This window comes from Grus americana, chromosome 1 (genome assembly GCF_028858705.1).
Source record: "Grus americana isolate bGruAme1 chromosome 1, bGruAme1.mat, whole genome shotgun sequence".
NCBI lineage: Eukaryota > Metazoa > Chordata > Aves > Gruiformes > Gruidae > Grus > Grus americana.
This window is the reverse complement of record NC_072852.1, coordinates 80,790,484-80,810,239: the sequence shown is the minus strand read 5'-3', so window position 1 is coordinate 80,810,239 and position 19,756 is coordinate 80,790,484. Positions and strand designations below refer to the sequence as shown.

Here is a 19,756-nt window from a genome sequence, read left to right as displayed (position 1 = left end):
GTACTTTTTGTACCTGCTATTCCAGTTGTTCCTTACTCACCTTCAAGCAGTAGGTGAGGTGGTTTGGGGTGGTATTTCAATGTCATGATCTAGAGCAGGTATTTGTTTTATAGATGTTGATGTTGAAGAGTTTGGGATCCTAGAAGGGGAAAGCTGTGTAGCCCAGACAGTGTGGCAGAGATGCTGGGGATCGGGGGTCTCCCTTGCACACATAAGATACCGCAGGTCTAGCAGTAGCTAGTCCCCCGTGCCAAGAACCCACTTCCCAATGCCTTCCCTCTCTGGATAATTCCAAATATTCCCCTACTTCCTTACAGTGCTCCTGCTTTTGAACTCTTAGGTCTATTGGTGTGCGAGAGCTAAATATAGCAAAGGAAGGTACGACGGAGTTGGCTGTGAAAGGCATGCGGGGCTGAAGGGAACTTGCTGGTTGAGTTGGGGAGGTGTGAAGGACAGGAGAGGGGGAAATCCATGGAATTTGTTGTCACTGGTGAGAAGCTGAGCTTTTCTGGGAGCGAGTCCTAGGAAACTAGCAGGGTAAGAAGCAGTAGGCTGAGAACTTATTTTGACACACTCAGGGCCCCCGCGCCCCCTTTTTTCTTTCGACCATTGCTACAAATTATATTTCTGATCATTTGCTTTGTGAGTAACTGCTCATCTCCTGTTCCCTTTGGATGGGTATGTTTATGATATAATGTACGTTCATTACTTTAAGGTGCCCGCACCTTCAGGCACCTCTGAATGTGCTGATGAGAGGGACTTTGGACAAAAGTTTGGAGGAGCTGCTCATTTTGCTCCAGACAACAAAATCCAGCTTGCTAGCAGAGATTCATGTGAATTCCCTGTTTAAAATGCAGCCTGTAGCAGTTCTATACACTTCCCTCTGTAAATGACTGAGGTAGATTCCCTTCTCCCCTGCAGTCCTTTGTTCTCAGTGAACATTTAATTTATGCATGCATCAATTCATCCTTTCTACACGCATGCTGTTATGTACATGTGGTGTACCTGTACACTAAATATCAGATGTTATTTAAACTACTCTGATTTGAACAAGACAGAGTTCTGGCTCTTCAGCTAAATAGCCGTGTCCCTGTTTTTCTTCACTAAAACATCTTTATGCTTGCAGAAAAAATACACGTGGGGAAGAAGTCACCATTTGGCTTCCTGACTGTATTTTCATACTGGTACACCTGTGGTTGAAATCTGCAGAGTAAGAATCCATTCTTGCTACTGCTCCCATGGGTTGATGTAACTTTTCCTTTTTATATAATTTCTACAAAAGCAAAAGGATTAAAATCAGATTTTTTTGGCTTTTTTAATGTTTCAGCTTAGTTTCAAACATTAGTTTCCATAGAAATCTGGCCAAAAGCTCCCCACTGTTTGTATTCAGTGTAACTACTGTCCAAGCATAGTATTGCGTGTCACTTACTGCGAAATCATATCTGAAGCAGAAAAGTTGTTTGATCAGTATTACTCCAACCTGCTTAATCGCTTTTCTGTGTCAAGATGCTTATCTTGCAGGTGACTAGATGGTTTTGGTAGAGCCATCTCTAGTTTTCTAGTACTTGTTTCACATGTTTTGGCGCTGAGGTACCTAATGCATCAGATACTACTTTGCACAAATCTAAATACGAAGAGTGCAGAAAAGAGGTGTCTATTATTATTATTATTATTTTATTTTCAGTGATGAAAATTGATGTATTTAAAAAGCCCAACTGACTCTTACATGTTCTCTTTGCTTGTTCCTGTGACAATCTCTGAGATGCAAGAGGACTAAAGACTGAAAACTGAAACACGAGCAACTAAATTGTAAACCACAAAGTGGAACTCCTATAAAACTGCACTTAGTGCTGGGTGAAAATGGTCTAATTCAAGGTCTTCAGCTCTTACTCAGCTCTTTCTTTCAAGGTTTTGAGTGAGTTTTGCATGTTGCCTTAGAAACAAGGAAGTCCTGGACACTTTAAGAGGTGACTGCAGGAGGCGTCTGTTTCATTTCGTACTTCTCACCAATATATGTGATGGGACAACCTTAGTCTGAGATCTGTGATCCAGAAAACACATATTCGTGTCAGCAAACTACATGTGGGAAGTGTTTGGTTATGTTGTCAGTTTGCATGGTGAGAATTTAAACCAAAGTAGCAAAAAATTTACTCTCTTGGAAGTGATGCTTCATAGTAGCAGAAGGTATTCTACCATTGTTTCTGTTCTATGGTAACTCTGATTTTATGGGATTTGCAGTCCATATGTTATTTGGACACACTGGAGGTCCCATGAAAAGTTGTGTGAAGAATTAAAAGCTGAGGAGTTCTTTTTCACAAAAGAATGTCTCTAATACAGCTACAGCAATTCCAACACGAATTTCAGTTTGGTTTTTAGCTTTGTAATGTGCCAAAGGTACCATTTGACTTCTCTAGGCTTAATCTTTCTGTCTTTTCTAGGAGCTGATGCAGCAGAATGATATTGGCTACGTACTGAACGCCAGCAATACTTGTCCAAAGCCTGATTTTATTCCAGAATCCCATTTCCTGAGAGTGCCTGTGAACGACAGCTTTTGTGAGAAAATTTTGCCTTGGTTGGATAAATCAGTTGATTTTATAGGTGAGAAGAAAATTTAAATTCTCTCTTTAAAACAGTTTCTGGATTCCTTTGTGTGTCTGCCTTGCTGTCTTGGCTGGAGAAGACCTGAATGCTTTCTGGGTGGTATGAAAATACCCTAAGGATCTACGTACATGATCACCATCGCTTTATAAGCGCAGAAGCAAAATAACAGAGGGAGACTCTGCCACTGCGTGTTCCAGCACTTACGGAACAAAGACACTTTTTAAGAGTGCAAGCTCTGCTTTCTGGCCACCTGGTAGATGCCTGATATATGTCTGCAGAGAGCAAATTAGAAAATTGGACATACGGATCCTGTCTTTAGCTTTGAGAAGTGAGCTAGCCAAATTTGAACTGGCCAAATGGTTCCATCATGAATGCTTGCTTTTTTACTTGCATATAAAATTAGAAACAATCACCTTTCCCAGACATCTAAATAGGGTTGTTTATGTGCACGTTAAAATGCGGTATGCTGTAACTGCAGTATGTTTCCTGTGCGTAGTCACATGCTTTTTCTAGACTCAATGCTATACAGTGCTACAGAAAATAAGTGATTTTTGTTTAAAGCTTCCATGAGTTTTGCAATTAGCAGTTAATTTGGAAGGTTTGAACAATTTGAAATAACATTGCTTTCTTTGCAAACTTTTCATCGTGGTGTAATGCTGCTGAGTGTGACACTTGTCAATTTCTTTGCTATGCAGAAAAAGCAAAAGCATCAAATGGCCATGTGTTAGTGCACTGTTTAGCTGGAATATCTCGCTCTGCCACAATCGCTATTGCATATATCATGAAGAGAATGGATATGTCCTTAGACGAAGCTTACAGGTAAGGAGAAAATTTCCCTCCGTATTAATTCTTGTGCCTGTTGGTTTGTTTTTAAGATGAAGAACAAAAGGTTGTATGGCCAAGGGTGGAAGCAGATGTGTTATTTTACCTGGTAGTTCGCTGGCCTCTGCACACTCTTGTTTTAAATGTAGGCTTCCTCCATAAACAAATTAGTGGTGGTGTGTAGACATCACATACCTTGTACTAATTCCCCACCTGCAAAATGCTGATGTTGTTCTTGGCTCCAATTAGGCAAATACATTTAAACTTCTTATTAATTGTGTGTGTATGGACACACAATTTCACACACAGCTATAGCATGCATAGAACAGTATCTTGTAAGTCAGAGAGAGAATGGAATGCGTAGGATTAAAGAAAGAGAACTGAGGATATTTATAATCATGCTTGTGACAAACGCTAGGCTGGAGCTGTTGACTTCAGTTTGGTATCTGGTAGTGCTCTCAAAGAACCTGCCTGCAGGTGAAATGTCTAGGAATTAAGAAAGCTTCTTTGTTGCTATTAAACTCAACCGGAAAGTATTTTGAAGTGTTGGCTTTTTGTGGCATCAGGGAATTTTTGTGAGACCCCCCTCTGCACCCACCCCTGTTTTTTTACCTTTCAAAGCCCATGTTTTTATACTTGGATTGTGAACACTTTACCAGATTCTAGGTGGCATGGCTGCAGTTTACCATGACTGCTCTATTTCATTTAACAACCTGCTTTGTTGTGTTGTACAGAAAATGATGGTTTTCTTTCTGATGGGCTTTATCTGCTAGTTGGCACAGCTGATGCATCACTATAGCATGCATGATGCAGAAGCAATTTGAACAATTGCGCTGGAGCAGGTGGAGAGAGGAGTACCTTCCAAATCACTAGAGCATTTGCTACCACCATGTCTCATGAGCATTTGATGTTCCCTTGTGGAGTGTGATTTCCATTGGGGCATTTTCTTTAAGCTGATGAACATAATTATGTGTGCAGTGAAAAAAGTGCAACCATCTCCCATTGCCTTTAGAAATTTTCCATGGCTTCTTACTAGTTTGGTGTTTTGCAGTAATTTCAATATGTATGATGAAGCAGGTTTGGTTAAGAGGTGTAGGTGAAAACTCAGTTACACAGGTATAGATAATAGGGATGAATTAGTGGACGTGGATGGATACTGCGCAAGGTATGAGCTTGAGTCACTGAAAAAAACCTGCCTGGTCTCAGGCTGCGGTGGTCTGGAGGTTAAGCTGTAGAGTAGTAAACACTTCTAAAATGTGCATGCTTCAGGGAATTTCTAAAGTGCTGCTTCTGAATTCCTCCATGAAATCTCTGCATTAAATTCTAGTTTGTTTCTTAACCAGAAGTGTCAATCAAGTGTGAAGGATTATTCATCCTAGGCCTTTTTTTTTTTTTTCTTGCACTGTTAACACTGAACAACTACTGGGAAATTTAGGTTCTATTTTGCTGTATTTCCTTTGATAGGGCTTAGTGAGAACAATCTGCAGCACGTTCCACTCATTGTTTTGGGACCTCTTGTTGGCAAAGCTGGAAAGAAAAATACTTTTCTCTGACTTAATGAAAGTCAGTAGATAAAATGTTTGTCTAACACTATTACAAAAATAAAAAGGTGGCACCATTACTTGAAGTGAAAGATCTGAGGAAATAAACATTTGTAATCTTTCGTATAATGGATGATACAAGGGAAACAAACATCAAAATTAAATGTTATGCAAGTTTTCCAATTGGAAAAAAGAGTATGCATTTTGAAATGAAAAATTTGCAAAGCCTTAAAACTTGTTGGAGGATCCAGCAGATTTTCTTGAACCCTTTTCATTTATTAAAAAGCTAGTTTTAAATTTAGGACTGCCCAGTATTTTGGGGTGACACAAGGAGAAAGGGGAAGGGAGAGGGTACCAGAACACAGGCCAGAAATTGCAGTGTTGACCAGGAGGATCTTGCTTTAAATAACAAATCCAGTAACATGTACAGGTAGCTCCAACTGGAAAAGAATGAATGAAGGCTGTAGAAATTCTTGTGAGTGAATTGCTTGCACTGGAATAAAAGCCCCTAAAGTCAGTGCTCGGAGATCGAGCTAAAGAATCTCTTCTGAAGAGACTTACTAGTTTACTCCATTTGCCAGTGTTGGCACTTCATGGTGGAAGTTTCCACTATGACTTCGCACAATCTGATCTTCCAGGTCATCATGTCAGCTCAACTATTCCTACTATTGTTTGGCAACTTAAAAAAAAATAATTAAAAAATGCCAGGTTTGTTTGGTCTTTTTCATGTGCTTCCTTGCATTTGTGCTAGTGTGTACATACGTGCCCAAGTACACACCTTTGAATTTTTATCATGCTGTTTTTAATGACTGCACACACCCCCAGAGAGATTTTGTTTTTAATAATATTTAATTTTCCCAGTGATACATTCTACGTGTGTTTGTACTAGATTTAGCTCTTCAAGGTTTCTTCCCTTGTTAATTCCCTTGTCATCTGGTACCTTCATTGTTTCAGGAAAGCTTTTTTAAATTTAAAAAAAAAAAAAGGAGGAAGGATTTGGGTAGCTTTCTGTTTTACAGCCTGTAAAAAGCAGAGTACTTATTTAGCTGTGTCAGGTGGGAAGTATTGCTTTTGTATTTAACTTTGAAGTATATGACATGACTTCTAATACTTAAGTCTTTCATACCTTTGGAGCCCTGGTTCAGGAAAACATTCTAAGTATGCGTTGTACGTTGGGCATATTCAACCGAGTATGTAAGTGCGTGCTTAGATGGGCACGCGTATGCAAGCCAGGCTGCTTCCTGCAGGACTCGAAAATAGATTAACTCTTCCAGTGATTTGGTGATACTGTTGCCCTTTACTGCTGAATACCCACAGACCTTGAGAGAACCTTTTTGTTTTAATGCTGCATTTGCGCCTTCTGGTTTTCTTTTTCATTATCATATCAGCGGTCAATACCAGTGTATGGTAGAAATCACTGGCATTTGCTGTAGAAGGTCAGCATATATCTGAGCTCTTTGTCTTGCCTGACAAAGATGAACAGGGTAGGAAGTGCTCACTGCAATAACAGCAGCATGAGAGAGAGGTAGGTGAAAAAACCATGGGACTTCTTCCCTGTGAACGATGAGGAAGGCAGTCCACTTTCTGTAGAGCCAAGCTCCCTTGGCTGGAGCTCTGATGCTGTTCACGCGGAACTTGAGGAGCTCTTAAACCCAGTCAGAGATAGCAGAGATCCCACTGGTAAAGTAAAATAAGGAAAATGATTCACTCAGACCTTGTTGCGGACATCATAAAGAGGTAAAAAGAATGCTTGCTTTTCCCTTTTTTTTTGTTTTAGCCACCTTTTAAGCTATAGAGAGAATTGAGAGCATCCAGCATTATCTTGCTTAAAAGCTGCCTTTAACTCCATCGTTAAGTTACCTGTGCTTGATTGAACCTCAGTCCAGGCATCCCGATCAGTTAAGAATAGGCTGGTAGCATTCACAACAATCACTGTAGGGTTTTTTCAGGTCTGAGCAGCAGGTCCTTGAATTAAGTCTTGTTTTGTTTGTCCCATCTTTCCAGATTTGTGAAAGAAAAAAGGCCAACCATTTCTCCCAACTTCAACTTCCTGGGCCAGCTTTTGGATTTTGAGAAAAAGATCAAGAACCAGAGCGGTCAGCCTGGACATATTAGTAAGCTGAAACTTCTGCATTTGGAAAAAAGCAGCGAGCACGTGCTGGTCCCGGAAGGTGGGCAGAGCAGCCTCTCCGCTAACCAGCTCTGCATCACGGCTACCTCTGAGATGGTGGAACAGAAGCCGATGGAGTGTGGCAGCGCACCACGTGGGCACTTGTCCCCTCTAGAAGACGGCCCGCTGGTACAGGGCATGAACGGACTGCATGTCTCCCTGGATAAGGTGGAGGACAGCAACCGGCTGAAGCGCTCCTTTTCTTTGGATATCAAATCTGTATCCTACGCGGCAAGTAGCAACTGCGTGACTACATCGGTTCAGGGCTTTACCTCCTCTGAAGACACCCTGGAATACTACAAACACACGACTGCTTTAGAGGGCAGCAGCAAGTTGTGTCAGTTCTCCCCTGTCCAGGAGGTCTCAGAGCAGACCCCAGAAACCAGCCCTGACAAGGAGGAAGCGAACCCTCCCAACAAACCCCAGAACACCCGGCAGCTGGACAGCCAGAGCAAACGGCAACACCTGGGGAGAGCCGGTGGCAGTGCCACCACTCAGCGGTCACTCCTGTACCCCCTCCACCGGAGCGGGAGCATGGAAGACAACTACCGAACGAACTTCTTGTTTGGTCTTTCCACCAGCCAGCAGCATTTGGCAAAGTCTGCTGCTGGGCTGGGCCTCAAAGGCTGGCACTCGGACATCTTGGCTCCTCAGACATCGGCTACGTCCCTTACCAACAGCTGGTATTTTGCAACCGACTCCTCGCATTTCTACTCTGCCTCCGCCATCTATGGGAACAGCGCTGCTTACTCTACCTACAGCTGTAGTCAGCTGCCCACGGGCTGTGACCAGGCATGTGCTGTACGCAGGAGGCCAAAGCAGGGTGATCGAGGTGACTCCAGGCGGAGCTGGCACGAGGAAAGCTCTTTTGAAAAGCAGTTCAAGCGCAGAAGCTGCCAGATGGAGTTTGGGGAGAGCATCATGTCAGACAACAGATCCAGAGAAGAACTGGGGAAAGTAGGCAGTCAGTCGAGTTTTTCAGGCAGCATGGAAATCATTGAAGTGTCTTGAGGGGCAGCAGGCTTGTGTGACTACGGGAGTTGCTTCCCCCTCCAAGCCGCTCCCCCAGCATTTGAGAGGTCCCTGTAAATCTGAAAAGAACAGACTTCATGCAAAAAGATGGGGGGGGGGGAGGGAGGGAAGAAATGTGAGCCTTCAGTGTGAACGCGGTAACTAGATTAGTACGGCAAAGAAATGACAAGTGAGCATCTGCCTGAGGAGACCGAGTGCACCGCTGGGTTTTTCTCCTCCCCTTTCCTGGAGAAGGGCAGAACATTTCACAGATCTTTCCCTGACAGAGGAAGCAATTATGCACAATGGATTGCACATCCTTTCACTGGTTTTTAAAAAGGAAGCTCTCTTGGTATCAAACCCTTTGGTTCCACTGAAACATGCTCCTACCCATCAAACCTAGTTTTGTTCTCCCCTCTTCCTGCCCCACATCTTCACCAGTGCACCTTAGCCCTGACACTGAGCCAACCTCTGGAGGGAGACCTTTTTCCCATAAGAAAGGAGACCGGGAGCGATTCCAAAGGACGTAGGGACTGGTTACAGTAAGGCTGGTCTGAACACACAGTTCAGACAAATGTATATATTGGTGTAACTATTGTTCTAATGGATAGGCTTTAGGTGATTCGCTAGAGAGCTGCTTCAGAGAAAAAAAAAAAACAAAACCCAGTACCTCAAAAATATAAAAAAATAAACTAGGGCTTTATGGCTGCCAGATGCTGGTAGTCAGTTCATAAGCAATGTGAACAAGTAACAACTAGCCACATTTGATTTTTTTTTTTTTAAAGCTGTCTACGCACAAGTGTTTCAGTTGGCTCAGCAGCAATTCTTAAAAAAAGACAAATGAACCATACTCCCCCCCCCCCCAGTCTTTTGAAACATAAAATAAGCAGTATTTGTATTGTTGATATTAAGCTGGCTTCTGGGAGAGGGGTAGCTGCTTTGGCTTCTAAGCGGTAATGGAGTGGTTAATACTTAGGGTTAGGTGCAAGAGAAGTGGCTGGTACAATACCGCAACATCCTTTTCTTGCCAACTGACAAATCAGTAGATGGTTCTTGAAGGGGTTTTTTTGTTTGTTTGTTTTAAAGCTAAAAATGAGTTGGGATGGGCTTTTGTTCTTAACTGAGCAGTACCATTAAGGAACTGTTCTTCATATGTGGTTCTGGTCACGTGTGGGGTGGGGGCAGTTCAAGCGGTTGGGTTTTTTTTTTTTCCATCCCAACATCCTCAAACCATGGAGCTTCAAAGGTAGAAGCTGCTCATGTGGTTTGCTGACCTCATCTGAAAGAGAGAGGTGTGTCTGCTGCCCAAGGAATACAAAAGGGGACCTCCAGTGTCCCATCTCATAGTGCGGTGTGATAGAAAGGGGGTTTGAGAAGAGACAGCTTTCCTGGGAAGCCTGCTCACGTCCCGCACTCGCAGCGCTAAAGGAACTTGATCGTGGCCGTCGTCCGTGGTCCCAGCATAGGGGCTTAGTTTCCCAGTGTGTCGAGGCACGATGCAGCTGCAGATGCTGGTAGCTGTGCTGCTGCTGGCCTGTGCTGCGCCCCCACCCGCACCGCCCCAGCGGATGCACCAGCTCAAGAAGGTTGTCCCTTCCCTGCTGCCAGCAGGGTGTTTCATGGGAGATCAGACACAGCCCTTCTTCTCACGGTGTTTTTGACAGCAAACCAGCTGCTTCCCCTCCAGCTTGCCATTCGCGCAGTACCTTGGCTGCCACTGCCCAAATCCTTGCGTGCGCCTGCATTGCCACGAGAGGTTTGCAGTCAGCGAGGGGGGTACAGGGAGGCACGGCCTAAAGCTTCATCCTTTTGCTCCCATGGGAGCTGCACACATGTTGGCTCCATCTTCCCCAGCCACATGCGTTTGGTCCCATTTCAGTGTAGGCAGCGGAAAATTGTAAATCACGTGTAACAAATACTTAACCCTGGCCCACGGCTTTAAAAAAAGAAAATTTGTCAGCAGCAAACTGAAGCCCTAATTCAAGTCAGCAGCTTGGGTTGTTTTGTTTGGGGTTTTTTGGGTTTTTGTTGTGTTGGGTTTTTTTTAACTGTAAGTTTAGCTAGTTTGTGACTCAAATCTCAGGTTTTACTATATTGAAAAGTGGAGAAGATTTTGTCATTGTTTTGTTTTGTGGCTAGGATGTGACTTTAATTTCCTACAGCAGACTGTTGAAAATAGCACTGAAAGCTACAGCATTGATTAACTTGATCCTAAAAAGTGCAAAAGACACAGAGGGAGAGGCAGCACCAGGAGTAACTGAACCCAGAGGTTCAGTTTGTGCCATGCATAGGAGTTGCTGGAAGAAGGGGTAGTACAGGCAGGGGACAGGTTGACACCACACTGGAAAGCATGTCAGGTCTTGGCTATTCATTAAACATACTGCCACTTGTCTCTGTTTACGTATCAAGTGAAAGGGATTACATTACAACTATTTTCAGCATATATACACACTCTGTGTGTATATATACGTATGTAAACCATTTAGCAGTGCTCCTCTTAGCCAGATTTCTGTAAAAGCCCCTGTCTTTAACTGATTTAAATCAATGGAGTTAACACAAATCAATCCCGAGAGGCAGAAAGAGAATCTTCCCGTCTTTTGTGCTCCTTCACATGTGCATTCTCCCCTTCTCTCTGTACATACAAAGATGTACGTTCGGGTTTTGTTTGGTTAATCACCTTCTGAGGAACTGAAATCTGGTCTTCTGGCTCCTCGTGATTTCCAATACGCAGTAGTCACTGAATGAATCAAAGCTGTAGGCTCAGTATTTTTAGGGGACGGGTTCCTGTAGGAGGAAGCCTTAACCCCATGTCCTGTGCAGGGTGGTGCCCTGTCTCCTGTCTGAACTAGTGTCCTGTACCTGAACAATGCTGGAAATGGTTTGCAGAAGTTTGGAAAGCGAAGTGGAGGATGCAAGGGGGGGAAATGTGTACATGTTCAATATGAATATAGTGTTCTTGGTGTATGGCAAGCTGTTTAAATGGTTCAGAGAGATGCGAGTTTCTCATCTTGTTGTGTCATGAGCATTACCTGTATGTTATGATGAAATAAAATCAGAAATGGTACCTGTTTATATAGAACAGCTGAGGAAGGAGCCTGTGCGCCTCTGGCTGTGGAGTATGCGTCACCTGCCCGCAGTACAACCTGCTCCCCAGCACCCAGTGCTAGCAGGGGGCTCGCCCTTATCATACATGTCCTTCTCTGCGGATGCGCGCCTGTTAATGACTGGGTAGCTTTGGACCACTCATCACAAGCAGTAGTGATTTTTACAGCACTGGTAACAAACAGTTTCAGCCTCTTACCTGTTCCTGTTTACCCCACCTCTCCTGCTCCCTTGAACAGCAGGAATGGCACTTCTCTCCATTAACATCTTACGATGTGTGATACTGCTGTGAGTAAACTGTTCCCACGGCAGCAGTGCTAGCCTCGGTGAAACAAGTATTTAAAATTAAGTTACCTAGGATGAACCGCATGGGGTTTTTTCTTGCTTCCCATACTTCTTATTTGAAGAAGAATTCAATTACTTATAGAAATACTTGTTTTGACTGATTCTGCCAGACCTGAAGCCTTCAGAGCAACTTCTGATTGCTGAGGGAGGGGTAATGCCCCTCACTGCTCCTTCAGAGAATAGCTTATACAAACGTAGCATATATTAAAATTCAATCCTGCAGTAGTTTTGGCTGCTACAGTTACATCCTTAGATGGCAAAATCTATGAGTTTGTGTAACAGCATCTTCACACTCAGGTGTAGTAACAGAAGCTTTTTTTTTTTTTTAAAAAAAAGATAACTTCAGAGCATAACCCCAGAAAGGGAAGTGCAGAATCTCTGTCTTCTCTAGAAGAGTCCATGTTCCATCAGCCAGAGTTCAAGTAAGAACCGCCATGAGTTTCTGTGCTTCCTATGTACAAACATGCTGTACCAGCTCTCACATAGAAAGCTTTCATCTGTTGCACGGTAAAACAAGAACCATGCAAAATACTAGACCTAAATGGCATCAGCTTGTTAGCCTACAAAACAGATTGACTTGGCAATTCTAACATTTACCTGCTCTAACTTCCCTCACTTTACTCCAAAGTCCACTTCTGATCCCAAGTAGGTCAGACTAGCTGTTTGTTCCCTCAGGTTCTGTTGTTTGAAGCATGCACTTTAGCTTTCACCACTCCTCCTCTTGCCTGCTTTGCTCTGCTCATGTTCCTCTGTCCCTCCACTGTTGCCCCTGCCAGTAGACAGCTCTGTAAAGAGACAGTTCAGCTCCAGTCAAAACCTGAGAGGCAACTGAAAAGTGTCTCACACATGTCATCAACATTTAATTTTCATTTCATTGACTGGCACTGACCCCTTCCTGAGGTCACTAGGCTCTTGATGTAACTGTCACAGTTACATTCCTAGAGTGAAGCAGACTGAAAACAGGGCAAACTTTCCCCCAGCATGGATCAGGTAGCCCTGCTTTTGAGGGGGCTGGGAGCCAGGGGAAAGAAAGAGAGTAAAATGGTGGTAATTACACGAGCTCCTGCTTGTACTAACTGTAATGTTCATCGACTAGCTGCTTGTTACACCTTGACGCACAGCACAAGTTTTAAATTGATGTCTACCTGAAAGTGGTGGTTTCAGAAGCACAGAACAGTGGCCTGGTGCTTCTCCTGGGGACAGCACTGGAGTTCTAATAAAGCTGTTGCTGCTGCTTTTTAAATCTGAAATTACTGAGATTCAGCCAAACTCCCCTACCTAGGCATTTTAATTAGCCAACCATACCCTGACTAAACACCTAGCTAGCCTCTATTTGTTCTTGAAGTTTCTGAGATAAAAGTAGAGTTAATCTCGTACTTTTAGACATCAGAGCATGATAATACAATACCACTATTTACACTATACACCCAAAACCACAACTGGGAATTCGAGTGTTCATAACATCAGCTTAGCCTGGCAACTGGCCCTTCCCTTTGAACCAGGCCTGCAGAGAACTTCTTGGCCCTTGGGCCCAAAGGGTTGCTCTGAGGCAAACTGAAGTGTTTCTGCAGTGAAGCCTTTGGCTATTCTGCACTTCGAGAATATTGATGAGAGCCACTATGAATAGAAAAGGAAAGGGAGCTATTTCTAGCCTGCAACACTCAACCCTCTGGGAAGGGGCTGCTTTCCTAGCATATAAAATGCTCTAAAAGAGACTTCTAGGGAACTGCCCAGCTGGAAGGCAATGCTTGCATTGAGGTGTGAATCTCAGCTGCTGTGCACAGGGACCCTCACCAAGCACCACTGCTGTACGAATCCAAAGTGTGATACACTACAGGCAGCGATGGGGCTGGGGCATCGGATCACGTTAAAAACAACAAAAACCCCCAAATCCTATCCATTTGCCTCTCTCTTTGTTCAGCACCCCCTATGCAGTAGGTGAGAGTCCATCACCGCTTTGCTTTCCCAGTGCCAGAACAACCTAGTGCTGCAGGTACGTTCAATTAGTTCTCCTCCAAACAATTTCTAAGTTTATTAGAATAACCTGTTTCCTGCAGGAAACAGCTCCATCACAGGACATTCTCAAAGCTGGGCTTCCCTCAGTAAGCAGCGATCCGCTCTTACAGCGGCTGCTCCATGCTTTTTTAAAACCCAAAATTTTGCTATCGACTTGCTGAAAGCTGGTTGCTTGGTCTTTAACAGCCCCTGCGACACTGCACTGAGCCTCCAGTATTGCTCTGTTTCTAAGAAGTTTGGCCTGCATCAGAATTAAGAGAACAAAATCAAATGCTTCATTTGACTGCTACACCGGTAACACCCCCAGCAAGGTATTGACAAAATCTACAGCCATTCTCAGTTATTTCTGTGGTCGTGTTACAGTCTTATGGTAGGCCATCATATTTCATTACCTCCACAGCTTCCCCATGAGATCTGTTAAAATACAAAGCTTTTCAAAAGATAAAAGGGTTATTTTAGGCAGCTGACATTAAGAATTGCCCTTTGAATGCTCCTTTTCCCCCCCACGCCTTAGCTCTGTAATGCTGTAGGTATGCTGAGCGTACCCAAGACTACTGTTCACCTCCAGGAGGCTACCAGCACAGAAAAGGTAGGCAGCCAGCTGAACTATGGCCCCACACCACTGCTGGCGAGTCACAAGCATCGCTGCAAACATCATTTATTTAAACTGGACATCCTTGCCAACCCGAATTGGGACAGCATCCAAAAAACCCAACATTTATTTTCATTCCAGGACATTTCCTTACAGTCCCAGGGGAGAAGCTGGCCCAGAGCAGCCGAAATCGGCCGTCTCCACAGCACCAAGGTAGGCTCTGTGTACAAAGCAGTAAAACCAAGAGACAACCTCCAAAGCGTGCATACCGTCCATAGACGTCACGGCGAGAAGTGCTGTGCTGTAAATGAAGAATATGCAAGGCAATCGGAGAAACAACACACTTGGAAAAAGAGCGGTACCAAACGTTTTAATGCTGGAGCTGTGGGACACGTAGGCAGCTGAAAGCAGAGCAAGTCTGCAAACAGGATAACCACCCGTAAACCAAGGAGCGCTTGGCCACAAGGCGTAATCAAAATACACTCTGGCAGCTCGGGAATGGGAGGGATATTACAATAGTACCTCAGGAAACCAGTGGCACACACTCTGAAAAAGACAGGCTGGCTTATGCAATGATTGGGCCTGTGAAAATGCATATTTCTACTCTTTCTGTGTAAAAGCTTAGAGGAGGGGAAAATACACTTTAAATATTTACATATATTTAAATATATTTAATTTAAAATACATATATTTAAAAAAACCCAAAAACTCTTTTCTGTCCCCTTCACTGGATCTTCACAGAAATTGCCCTGCAGATAGGTCGGCACTTTAGCACCCTGTCAATGCATTAAACTGCAAAAAACGGAAACAACAAAGCAAACCTCTTTTGTGCAGGATGCAACAAGCACCAGCGGCAGCACAAAGCAGGGGTCGCAATAACAGTCAGAGGAAAAACCAGAGTAGCTCAGGCCAGTGGGGAACCACAGATCCAGAGACTCACCCAGCTCTCCAGCTTTTCAGAAGACTGTGTATCAAGTAGCTTAGCCTGCCCCCCAGACCACGCACCAGCTTTCTATCACCTCAGAAAGCAAAAAAAAAAAAAGGAAAAACCGTTTTTCAGTGGAGCACACCAGATTATTTTCTGTTCATAGCACTAACATGCTACCCCCTTTGCAGTAGAAGTAATGGCTGGTACATTCATAAGAGATACCTGAGGCCGCCTTCGACAGCATTTGGCTTGGAAAAGGAAATTCGTAAGCAGAAAGGTAATTCCAGTCACATCTCAAATCTCCGGCTAAACAGCGTGAAAGGGACTAAAGCAACAGTCTCACCTTGGACATCACCTGCAATCCAAGATGAAACCGAGAGCAGTGTGCAAAGCAAAGCGAACGAGGAGCAGCCAAGCAGCAAACAGCAGCTCAAGAATATGTGGCAGGAAATGCCTTCCCCTCAGCAAGAGATCCAAAGACTTACAGTTAATGAAGCCAGTGAAAATGTTTTAAATAAAACTGTAAACCATCGTTTGAGAACAGTTAGAGGGTGCACGGTATCTTCAGTACCCATACAAGACCTTATCCTGCGTGCAATGAAGGTAGTGGCCTGCATGCCTTCGAAGAGGTCAGCCTTCCCATTTCAGCTCCAATTTCCTTCTAGTAAAGCTATTAAGTTTTTCACAAGCTACCCTTGCTGGTCAGAAAGCTCCAGCTGGGAGGCCCAGCGGCACATCCACAAGCTTAAAGGCCAGTGTTCACAGGAACAAGCATTTTCTCCCATTATCAGCCCAATGTCTAGGTGTTTTACAGCAAATAAGGAAGGAACTGATTTGCAGCCCTTGCTCCTGCAGCTTTCAGACAGGAATACTATTCGTTTGCCCTCATTAGCACCGCAAGGAGCAATGCTTTGATCTGATACTTAATAGCATGAGGCCAAATGTCTAGAAGCTTTACAGGAGAGAGCATCTGCAGCTTAGACCCTGCCTCGAGATCCAATATCAGGATCTTCCCACCAGTATAGGCTTCCAGCACGCCTGGGTGTGGGACATTCATGATCCCGTCTGGCAGACGGCTGAATGTTGCACATTTTAAACTTCCAGACGGCATCATCTGGATGAGGAGGACAAAAATGCCTGCAGCTGCTATTTAAAGCGTCTGAATATTCTGGTGTGTCTGATGGCAGGAGGCAGAGACATATTCCGTGATGGACAATGAGGACTCTCACGGGCATGGCCATGACAAGCAGGTTTTCATGGGTTGTTAAGTCTCGTGTAAGCTTTTAACAAACCAAGTGCATAATACCGCAGGATGCATGAGCAAGGATGGAAGCCTGTTATATCCTGTACAATGTATGGTATACACCTATGTATATACAACCACATAACACTCTGCTGCCATTACTAGAAAAATCTGCGGAGTTCCTTGCCATCTCTCAAGCGGTCAATTGCTCTTCCCATGGCATCATTCCAGGTGGTTTCATTTCTACGGGACTCTGCTTTCAGACAGCATTCAGCAGGCCCTGGGTCCAGTCACCGCTATCGTTCAGATAAGCATCTAAGTTGGCTGCAGTCTGCATCACAAAAATTCACTCTAGGCTACATGGCCTTTGGGAATGCAACAAGAGAACGGCATGTTGCTTCCTGCCACCAGGCAGTAACTAATATCATCAAAAATATACCGCGCTCTTATTCCCAAATGCTCGGAGACAATCTTTTGCTGATTAAGTACTCTTGAGTACTAAGAGGTATTGAAGCAAGTCACCTAGCCTTGTGCTGTACGGGAAGATGGGTTATCACACTGACTTTCTCAAAGAGGGCTGTCCTCACCACTGGAATTGTACTCCTGACAGACAACAACCTTTGGGGTTCATGGACACAATTCAGCCTCCTCGCCAGCAACAGCATCCTAGAACTGATGTAATAAACAGAAACCTACCCTTGACCCAGCAAACCAAGGGCTCCTCACTTCTGGTTTCATGCTCTTTCTGCTGCGGACAAGAGCTGCCGTGCAATGGCAACACAGGCTGTTAAACCCTATTTCTAGATCCATAAATATTTTTACAGCAGCGTGTAAAATATCCCCACATTTTATACAGGGAGAAACCAAAGCTCGGGGAGGTGCTGCAAATCGCCTGCAGCCAGCAGACCAGCAGCAGACTTGGCAACCAACCCATCTCCTACAGGCCAGCCCAGTGCCCGGGTGGCATGGACACGCTGCCTGCCTTCGAGCAGGGCCCTCGGCTTGGGAGAAGGCAAGAACATCCTGTTGCCTTTGGAGCAGTTCCCCGAGCGCAGTCCCAAAGGGCCGTGTGGTTTCAGTCATTAAACACTGCGCTCGGGCAAGCTCTTGGCATGACAGCAGCTAGGCCAAGAGGAAAACCTAAAGGATTTCTCGCATCTCCCCCACCTCTAACTCCATACGCTTGAAGGCAAAGAAACATCTGCATCCCTCTGGTAGAAAAAGACAGCACCAACATAACTGGAGTGTCCCGATAAACATTAAAAAAAAAAATAGACACCTCATGTCCAACTTTGGGATGCAAAGTGAGCAGGTCAGTGCCAGTGCCGGCCAGAATCACTGTGCAAGGTGAGGGACATGAAATGCCACCAGCTGGGGCACAGGGACATTGCAAGGGCAAGGGGGAGAGGAACACTAAGGCTTGCTTAACGTTAACAGACATACATATCTGGAACAGTTATTCCTTTACAGTCTCATAAATTAGTGAGCCCATAAAAACAGGAGCCTCAAGGAGGACATGCCAACACCCTGCCATGCAAACCATGTTAATTATGATAATAGGCAGATTTTAATAAGCCAGTTCCTGGCTCCCGCACTTTCACCTATAAAACACACATATTTCCAAGGCCAGGGGTTCTCAGAAATACCTGCCAGCCATCTAATCATCTAAACCCCAGTGGCACAAAAACTACGTTAGAGGGTTTGTCACACCCTGCATCCCTTTGAATTTTTCTAGTTTAAAAAAAAAATCTGATCAAAGAAAACTCCTCCTCTGTAAACCCCAATCTAGTCACAGCAAGGAAACAAATGTCTCGGCACAGGCGGTGGTAGTGGTAAAGGAGACAGGAGGGCAAGAGGAGGGAGATGAAAGAACGGTAAATCTTCTCCAGATGACGGGACCAGGGAGCTCCTGGATTCCTGGCTGTGCAGTTCTGGCAGCTGACGCTGCTCTTCCTCCGATGCCCTGGCAGAGAGTCAAGCAGCGCTGCTGTCCGCTTCAAACATCTGCCAGCCCAGCCCGTTGGAAGCGCGTCTGTGCTGAACGCTGGAGTGTGGAAGGTGAGGAGGGGGAGCCTGCCGGGTCAGCTATGACTTTAGCTCCCGGTCAGGTTTCATGCTGAAGGGCTCCAGCCTCTCACTCTCCGGCAGCATGCTGTTCAGCCGCTCCATCAGAGGGATCGTCTGGTCAATGCCCATCTGTATACGGCGGAGGATGGCAGACATCTCATTGACCTTCTGGATCTGCTCCGCATACTTGGCATACTTCTTCTGGCGCTCCTGCATGAAGCTATAAAGAGTTTCCACAGAGAGGTCCATCTGTTTAAAAACAACAAGCAGAGCGAGGCGCATTAGGCCAACTGCTACCACAGGCCTTTCAGCACACTGTCTTTCCTAAAAGCAACCGAGAAGCATGTAAGATGCCCCACTGGAGATACCAGCCAGGAACAAAGGAGCCCCTCTGTAGGTACATGACCAGTTTACTGTGAAATGAGATGACTCATACCTCCATACCAGGGAGGACATACAACCATCTCAGTGCTACACCCAAACACTGAGAATTTGATCAGAAAATTCTTTACAGGGTTGTAAGTCAACGGGCACTGCCAGGGATTTCCCAATAAACCATACACATATCCTCCAAGTTATCCAAACCCAGGGAACTCATGGCCTCCACCTACACCTGCAGTATATTTTCAGTGGAGATTGTTCATTTGCAAGCGTATAAGCTCTACCGTACTTGCCAACGCTAATTTCATCAGCTTAGCCAGGTTACTCTGCGACTAAGCCACAGCTGTTATTACCATCATCGTCTGGAAAACTCCTGCCTTGAGAGAGAACCTCAATGGATTGCTAGTGTCCCTAATTTCCCCGAATCCTAAAAATAAACGTGTTATGAGTGACCCCAGGAGAGACATTAAGTAAATCAGCCATGCAATTAAACACGGTAAGTACCCAAACACGGCTCGAGTGTGATGACAATGACAGGAACTGCAGCGTTATTCCTGCCATTGAGTGACGAAGGTAGCCTTTATAATTCGCAGACCAACTTTCTCTTCAGCCAGACCTGCAAACTCCAGGTGGGATTCAGCCAATAGCTGCTAGTACCGTACGCACATGAGCCGAGTCGAATGGTTTGAGCTGTTTTACACGTTGTAAGATGTACCATATATTCAGAGAGCTTGGTAACAGATCTGCTCCAAAGCCCTCAAAGCGCATACCTGCAACTCGGTTGCTTCGGCTTGCTGTAGCTGTGCTCGACAACCCCAGTCACTCCAGTGAGCTGGCACGTCCAGCTGGTATGTCTGAGCGGTGGGCACCCATCCTGCAACCACACTCTGTCTCAGCGAAGCAGTCCCCTCACTTGGGGCTCAACGCATGCCCACAG

General features: G+C 44.8%; 2 protein-coding genes across 21 annotated transcripts in view; one reads left to right on the top strand and one right to left on the bottom strand.

The window, feature by feature from the left end:
* Positions 1-11,227, top strand: part of DUSP16 (dual specificity phosphatase 16) — a 72,462-nt gene extending 61,235 nt beyond the window's left edge. For all 20 annotated transcript variants that reach the window (XM_054822672.1, XM_054822682.1, XM_054822762.1 and 17 more), the window contains 3 exons: positions 2,439-2,598; positions 3,297-3,420; positions 6,969-11,227. In XM_054822672.1, coding sequence (XP_054678647.1) covers positions 2,439-2,598; positions 3,297-3,420; positions 6,969-8,145 — 1,461 coding nt within the window. In that variant the 3' untranslated portion in view covers positions 8,146-11,227. The remainder of the gene's footprint in view (positions 1-2,438; positions 2,599-3,296; positions 3,421-6,968) is intronic.
* Positions 11,228-15,252: 4,025 nt separating this feature from the next.
* The window catches only part of BORCS5 (BLOC-1 related complex subunit 5), a 74,085-nt gene continuing 69,581 nt past the window's right edge, over positions 15,253-19,756 (bottom strand). The window contains exon 4 of the mRNA XM_054822817.1: positions 15,253-18,687. Coding sequence (XP_054678792.1) covers positions 18,457-18,687 — 231 coding nt within the window. The 3' untranslated portion in view covers positions 15,253-18,456. The remainder of the gene's footprint in view (positions 18,688-19,756) is intronic.